The sequence below is a fragment of the Microtus ochrogaster genome, chromosome 7, assembly GCF_000317375.1.
Source record: "Microtus ochrogaster isolate Prairie Vole_2 chromosome 7, MicOch1.0, whole genome shotgun sequence".
In the NCBI taxonomy this organism is placed as follows: domain Eukaryota; kingdom Metazoa; phylum Chordata; class Mammalia; order Rodentia; family Cricetidae; genus Microtus; species Microtus ochrogaster.
The window spans coordinates 53,548,795-53,557,033 of record NC_022014.1 but is presented as its reverse complement, the minus strand read 5'-3'; the positions used below and the strand labels follow the sequence as shown (position 1 = coordinate 53,557,033).

Genomic DNA, 8,239 nt, shown 5'->3' with positions numbered 1-8,239 from the left:
CCCCCCCGCAACAATCTCAGCAGCCAACCTTACAAATGAATGACTAATCACAAACCACACAGACCTGGGGTCCCACTCTTGGCTCTGTCACCTGAGAAAAATGCTTTCTCTTTGAGTCTCTCTACCCTCTCACCTGTCACCTTAAACTGTAATGTAAGCAGAAACTGACCAAGTAAGTAAACATGTGGAAAGAAAAGGTGATTTCTACAAATGGGACAAGGTATGAACCAGAACAGCTGCCCCTCTCAAGAGGAAACTGGTTCTGAAAAACTAATGTACCCAGTCCTTCCTTGCAAATAGTGGCCACACAACTCATCTTGAGGACCAGATGATTTAAACGAGTACTTCTGATCCAAAGGCCATATGTTCCCTCTTCTGTTCTCTTAATGATCTGTGTCTGAACTATAAATATGATAGACATGAAAGAGGAAACTTTGGCGAGCATTTTGGACCATGAGGCCAACTTAAAGATTGAAGACTTCTGTAAAGACAGCAAAGCAGACAATAGCCTGGGTGCCACCTGACCCAAAGGGCCACACCAGTCTCGAAATGAGCTGTCTCCTAGTGTGCTATATATGCATCAGCATTCACCCTGATGAGGCTGCTGTTTTTCATGACTCCACTGTAGAATTCTGTTCTTCAGTCTATTAACAACTGACTGCACAGCTGCGAGCTTTCCCCTAATATAGAGCTCCAAAGAGTTAAACGGATAAGAATGTGCATTTGTCTCCTGCAAACAAAGCAGCCCTCTTAGTTATTCACAACAGAGCCGGGTGCTGTGTTCACATTCCCACCATCCCTCCTGGGATATGGCACACAAGGGAGCATCTGTGGTTCACCTGCACAAAGAAGTAGACAAGGCCCAAGGCTGGGATGACGACAGCGGCGATGGGTGTGGCCAGCAGGATGATAATGACAGCTCCAATGACGCTAAAGAGCGAGCCCATGAACATCTTGATGACCTGCGGGATCATGGAGTCCACTGTGTCCAGCTCCTTGGAGAAACGGTTTACTAGGTTCCCACTGGGTGTGCGCTCAAAGAAGCTCATTGGCGAGCGCAGGACATTGCGCAGCAGGTCCAGGTGGAGATGACGGGAAGCAAAGATGCCTCCAATGGACACAGCCATGGAGTAGCCAAATACTGAGACACCTAGGATGGCAACAGAGATGTGAGTGTAAGATACAGAAGTGTGGTCTGCTGGCCGGCACTGGGTCCCTCAGCAACTCAGTGATGGCTGCCCTCAGAAACCAGCCCTCACTGTGTACTACACACTGGGATTGAGTTTCTGAAGAAATGAATTTTCTTTTAACTTCAATGAACTAAAATTCAAATCACCTCCCATGACTGGAGGCTACTATGCCAGACAGCACAGCTCTTATAGCAGATACTGATTCTGTGTGAACCCACGGAAACATCTTCTCTGTTCTTTGCTCTCTCTAAAATCTAATATGAAGGCTGCTGCAGTCTCTGGCTCTATGGCAGGCAGAAGTAGGCTACACATGGAGAAACTCAAGGCATCCACACCTGATCATCTGACGTCTTGTTCCAAAACCACCTCAGAGGTCAGGAGACATCTGTGGCTCCTCCAAACACCCCCTGGGTCACAGATTTCTTTTGGGGACTTCTATCTGAGGCTCATTCACCAAGAACAGGAGAAGGCAAACTGAAGTTGGCGCTGCCAACCCTGTTCAGCTGGGGGCCTCTCATGTCAATCAATGTGAGTCACCTCACCTGTGTAATAGGGACAGTGACACTCAAAACCACAACCAGTACTAAGTGCCTTCCTGGTAGCATGCCTGGACGTAGGAAAGCTCTCACACAAAAAAGACTCACTTAACCACCCACATGAGTGCATCAGGGACACGGAAAGGGCATGTGTGTACAAAGCAGTTTTATGAGCATCTAGATCACATCTAGATCACACACTGCCTGGCACAGCTTCAGAGTGAACTCCAGAGCTAGGCTGCTTCATTTGATGCCAACTCAGCCAGCAATCAGCTCCCTGAGCTAACTGGGGCGGGGAAAGGGTGGGCATGAATTCAGCGAGCATTCAGAGTTCACCATGTGGCAGATTTTGTCCATGTATGTCTGGCTCAGTTAGTAGTTGTAAATTCCATGAGGTCTTGGGGTCTCAGTTAGGAAAGGACACATGAAGTAAGCACAGCCATACCTTGTAAGATGCCCAAGGCCCCATAGACACTCAGTCGGTACGTCCTGTGTTCCTGAGTCCCATTGATGGTAGGGTGGTCATCTGTCCAGAGGCTCAGCCAATAATTGGAGGCCAGTGCAGACACATGGTTGCATAGGAAGAGGAAGATACTCAAGAAGGAGATGAAGAGGCCAATGGCCTTCATGTAGTCCCAGTACACTGAGAGCTGCACCTAGGACCCGTAGAGTGCCAGCATGAGGTTAGCAGCTCCTCTGTGATCTTAAGCCCAGCCCACACTCCTGGGTCTAGACCCTTGATACCCTGCTGCCCCATTAATGATGTCAGGCAGGAGTAGCAAAGCCAGACTTCCTGCCTCTCACAAGAGCTCCCAGCAAGCACTCGGACAGCATAATGCTCCATCATTACCCATAGAAACACATAAATAGAGAAGAGTCATAAGGGGCACAGAACGCCATTCAAGTGCCCAGGTGGGTAGGTACCAGGGGAGGTTCTCCCTGAGGAAGTGATGTTGAAGAGTTTACCAGCTACGAATGGAAACCAGGAAGGGGAGGGGGTGACCCATAGGTGTAAGGCCCTGATATATGAGGGAGCTCAACACATTTGGGGAAGTGATGAGAAGATGGAGAAATGGTTGTAGCCTGGGAGGTCCCGTTCAATACTCCAGGCTGCTGCTCATGGCCAAGCAGTAATGAGCACAGGCAGAGACTAGAGTACCAACACGGAGTCAGCAGCTCAGATCCAAACTCCTGCAAAAGTCACTTAACCTCTCTGGTTTTGGCATAGAACCTAAACATAGAGCCCTGGCAGACTTGCCATCCGATAAAAACACGCATTCCCATATGCCAAGCAAAGCACTGCACTGTGCCTCACTCACCTGCCCTGTCTGTGCCTTGTCTGCTTCCATCAGCTTCCATGTCTCCTCCTTGACTCCAGCCTTCTGCAGTTCGGCTGTGCTGCTATGCTGCTGACCAGCATCCCCACTGTGGGAAGAAGAGCCGCTGAGATGCCTGTTGTCAAGGAGGGTAGGATGCCAAAGCCTTGGGGAGTGCCAGCACACACATGAACAAACATATACACTTGGGCCCCTGTGGCACTCCCCAGAAGAATGTGTTTCCATGGGAAGAGATGTATATGTCAGGAATGGGGACTAATGAGGTACGTATGAAAAGCAATGGGCAGAAGGTATGAGGAACAATCTTTCGTGTACAGAAATGACCTGGGAGTGGAGGTGTAGCTCAGTTGGAAGAATGAAGCTCTGGGTTCCATCTAAAGCACAGCATAAACTAAGCACACACCTGCAATCCCATCAAAGAGGTAGAAACGTGAGGACCAGGCATTCAAGGTTATCCTTAGTTATCTGTTCAGTCCAAGGCCAGCCTGGGATTCACAAGCCTGCTATTGTGGAATATGAATTGAAGATGTGCTACATTTTTTATGCTGTGGAACGTTTGTTTAACTCTGTGAAGCTATGTTACTTTGCCTGTCTAAACACCTGACTGGTATAACAAAGAGATAAACAGCCAATAGTTGGGCAGGAGAAAGAATAGGCAGAGCCAGCAGGCAGAGAGAATAAACAAAAGAAATCTAGGAATATCGGAGAACATTAAAAGGAGGAGAGAAGGATGCCAGGGTACCAGTCACCCAGACACCCACCTAGACATGGAATAAGAGAGAAATAAAAGATATACAGAAATAGAGAAAGGTAAAAGCCTAGACACAAAAGGTAGATGAGATAATTTAAGAAAAGCTGGCTAGAAACAAGCCAAGGCTGAGCATTCTTAAAAAAGAATAATCATCTGTATTTATTTGAGTTGGGTGGTGGGACCCCAAAGAGTAAAGAGCACTGGTTCAAATCTGAGCTGGGTATCTCTAGAGCTGCCCAGCCGGCGAGTCTCCATCTGCTTGCTGTGAGGTGGGAGCAGGCCAGCAGTGAATTGGAAACCACTAGACTTCAGGCCAACAATGTGTCCAGCTCCCAGACCACTGTGACTGTCCGTGATCATATACTGGTTCACAAAGCCCAACATGCCAGGCCCCATTTCCAGGTACCCAAGGAAAGACATAGATCAGTTTCAGAAGTAGGAACAAACAAATGAAAGGCAGGCCTGTGTGAATTATAGGTCAGTGCTGGCTCCTTCCTGAGAAGGTTCTTGAAGGATGGAGATCAGGCAGGATGCATACGTCTTCCAAATCCCTGAGCCTGTGGTGGATGAAGTGGAGGTGCTACCTGTCTCTTCTGAGTTCCCACAGGCAGAGATACAGGGCCAGAAGCAACGCAGGGTCAGACACCCTCCCTGTGCTTACCTCTGAGGGTGTTTCCCCACTGGCACCAGCATCCCATTCTCCACTGGCTTTGACTCCTTCCCTGAACCACTGATACCTGGCAAAGACAGGAAGAGGGGAGAATGTGGCATCAACAGCTGGGTATGGCCAAACAAAAGACCAGGAACCCAGTCACTTCCAGAGAGACAACAGTGACTTTGGCTGCCAGGGAGCTTGAGAAGACAGAACCACATTGATGCAAGCTCCATCCACAGCTCAGTCCCTCAGGGAGGTATAGGGGTAAATGTCACCAGGAGCCACTTACCATTTACCTAGGGTAAATGGGTAAAAGGAAGTCTTGGGGAGATGCTTGAACCAAGGTGAGGAGGGGAGACAGGGCCAAGTGTGCTAGACTCTAAGCACCCAGTAGGGGGAGTCGTTTAACAAGAAATTCACACCCAGCTGCTCGGATTAGTACTGTAGCTTTTCTGTCAGACCACTAGAGGGCAGAACGAAAATTAACAGCCAACAAGCAGATGCAACCTGTCCCCAGGCCCATGAGTGAGTAAACTATAAGTCTAAAATACACTGTAGCACAATGAAGAATTATGCAATCATGGAAGGAGGTGTGGCTTCAGTGCAGACAAGCCTTGAGAATACAAAACTCAAAGAAGGCAGAAAATACCATGTATTGCTGACATGTATAGTTCAGAGTGGATAGTCCACAGAGAAAGAATACAGAAGCAGCTATAGAGGGACTCTTGGGGAAAAAAAAGAAAAATCTGGCAATGTGTATATGGGCTTGTGAATGGATCTGGGGTTTCCTTTGGGGAGACAAGAATGTCCTAAAGTTAATTATGGTGGCTACAGTACATTAACAAATACCAGTTGACACAAACCAACAGACATATTGTTCGTATTTGAATTATCGCCCAATAAAGGTTTTTGATTTTCTGTCTCAAACTCCCAGTGATCCACCTGTCTGAGCCCCCAAGTGCTGAGATTGCAGGTGTGCATTACCACACTTAACATCTTAATATCACATTTATTAAAAACTACTATGATAGGGTGTGCATGGTAGAACATGTCGTTAATCCCAGCACCAAGAAAATGGATCTTTTTTGAGTTCAAGGCCTACTTAATCTACACAGAGAGTTCCAAGCCATCCAGGACTGCATAGCGAGACCTGTCTCAACCTCCATGACACCCTAATGGTGAGGGTCTCACCCCTCCCACATGAGAGACCAGATGACTTCTCTTCTCTGACATTCAAGGATTTGAGGGTTTCCCTGCTTGGCCAGGAGAGGTGACTCAGCAGTTAAGAGCACTGGCTGACCTTGCAGAGGACCAGAGTTTGATTCTCAGCACCCACATGGTGGCTCACGACTGTCTTTAACTCCAGTTCCAGAGGATCTGACTCCTTCTCTGGACTCCTGCACACTGTACTCATATTTACACTCAAGTTCACATATACATATACACTTAAAACAAAAATGAACAATAATAGAGTTCCCCACTAAATTTAGACTAAAATTCAAAACTACTCCTTCAAGGCCCTCCTTGAAGGGTGAGCAGCTCACTGCCTCACTTCCTATCTCTTACCCCGATTCCCTTGCCTAACCTGATCTGTCCTCAATAGCCTCGTCCTGAGGCCTTTGCACATACCTAGATAGTCTCTGGGTTGGCTCCTTCCCATGTCTATCAGTGCCTCGGAGAGGCTCCCAGAGCCTATGCTGAATCCTGACTGCATAAATCTGTCTTCTACCTCTACAGTTTAAGGTTCACTAAGAGAGGGATTTTCATATTATCTTGTCCCCAAACCTGAACCTCTCCCCATAAGTTCCATGTGAAGCCCTCACCCCCAGCCTCAGACTGTGACAATGTCTGAGGTGAGTCACCCTGCAATCAGGTGGCCCAACCTCCACTTTACTGTTTCCTTTACAAAGACTTGACTGTGAACCACGCATGGCGATGCATGCCTGGAGCCCTAGCACTTTGCGAGAGGAACCCTGTGGGTGAAGGAGGGTGAAGGACGTGAATGTGAAGAGAGGGACCTGAGCACAGCACAGCCCCACACTGTACAGCCAACTTCCAGACTCAAAGCTCTAACACACAGCCTGGTCTACAAGAGCTAGTTCCAGGACAGGCTCCAAAGCCACAGAGAAACCCTGTCTCGAAAAACCAAAAAAAAAAAAAAAAAGCTCTAACACAGGAATTGCTTTCAGGGGAAGGAGTGTAGTATGGGCCTGCACTGGGTGGTTTTGGGGTCAACTTGACACAAGTTGGAGTCCTCAGAGGAGCAAGCCTCAGTTGAGAAAATGCTTCAACAAGATCTAGCTGTAAAGCATTTTCTCAGTCAGTGAGAAAGCGGGGAGGTCCCAGCCCATGGTGGGTGGTGCCATGCCTGGGCTGCTGGTCCTCGGTACTTTAAGAAGGTGGGCTGAGCAAGCCAGGGAAAGCAAGGTAGGAAGCAGCTCCCCTCCACGGCCTCTGCATCAGCTCCTGTCTCTGAGAGCTTGCCCAGTCTGGGTTCCTGTCCTGACTTCCTTCAGTGATGAACAGCTATGCTGAAGAGCTTTTTGGTCATGGTGTCTCATCATAGCAATAGAAACCCTAACTAAGACAGGACCTGAGAAAGCAAAAGCACTTCACATACAGTAGGTGCTCCATAAATGCTCAAATGGCCAGGTAAATGGACAGCAAAAACATTTTTCTTAGTGACACCAAGGTCTCAGGCCAGCCCTTAGGACTGTAGGCTACCACCTGCAGGTTTCCCATTCATTGGCTCTGATGAGAGTTTTACCCCTGGGAAACTATGCAACGGGAGTGGCCCTACAGCTCCATCTGAGGGCCATGTTCCAAAGATCTATCTGGGATGTATAGGATAGCATGCATGTCCCAGAGAGGATCTGGCTAGATGGGGGGGGGGGGTCATCAAACAAGTTTCAGACATTTTACAATAGCTGTAACCAAAGCAGTTCATAGGGGTGTCCCTGTGGGCTGTAGAGCAGGCATTAGCTGGCATCATCTCTGTCAACTGCGGCCACTGCTCCCCAAATGCAGCTAACCAGAGGGTCCTCTGAGAGCCTGTGTGATTAATAGAATAGGAGGCTACCTGAGAAGGCTGCAGATGGTCCCCAATCTGCTAGTCACTGAGGCTGCTGGAGTCTAGCACCTGCTTCCTAAGTCCCCCAGCAACCAAGTCTGCAGGGGCAGATTCAACTGGCATAGACCTTGTGTCAACAGCACAGGCCCAGGATAACAGGTGGGGTGCTGTAACAGTCAGGTCTGCGGTGTCATGTGCCAGGGGAAACAATACAGCTACAGTTATTAAGCACGCAGGATGTCCCATATACCCAAGACCACACTAATCACCAGCACATGCCAGGCTGGCCCTGCATTGCTCTTTGGAGGTGGCAGGGACAGAGACACAGCTAGGAGGGTCTTACGGAGGGGCCCTGAGCCACAAAGTTCTGAGGAACATGGCCACTATGCGTGTTCACACTCTATGAGCCTCATGTTTTTCTGGGCTACATCATGGCTGTCACTGGTACTAAGGCCCCTGGGAACAGAGAAAACTATAATTATTATTGTCCCCATTTTATTTATTTATTTATTTATTATGTAGGCAGCATTCCTTCCATGTATGACCGCAGGATTCCAGATCTCATTACAGATGGCTGTGAGTCACCATGTGGTTGCTGGGAATTGAACAAGGATGACGCGACCACCGGAGCTCTTCTCACTGCAGTTTATTCCAGGACTTTATTCACTTTCTCTCTCTTTTCCCCTCTCTCTCTCCTTCC

The 8,239-nt window shown here is 48.3% G+C and overlaps 1 protein-coding gene across 1 annotated transcript in view; it reads right to left on the bottom strand.

Moving 5' to 3' along the window:
* The window catches only part of Abcc1 (ATP binding cassette subfamily C member 1), a 164,143-nt gene that overhangs the window by 18,175 nt on the left and 137,729 nt on the right, over positions 1–8,239 (bottom strand). Inside the window, exons 20-23 of the mRNA XM_013347480.2 lie at positions 4,476–4,551; positions 3,046–3,151; positions 2,172–2,382; positions 840–1,150 (exon numbers count right to left, since the gene is read on the bottom strand). Coding sequence (XP_013202934.1) covers positions 840–1,150; positions 2,172–2,382; positions 3,046–3,151; positions 4,476–4,551 — 704 coding nt within the window. The remainder of the gene's footprint in view (positions 1–839; positions 1,151–2,171; positions 2,383–3,045; positions 3,152–4,475; positions 4,552–8,239) is intronic.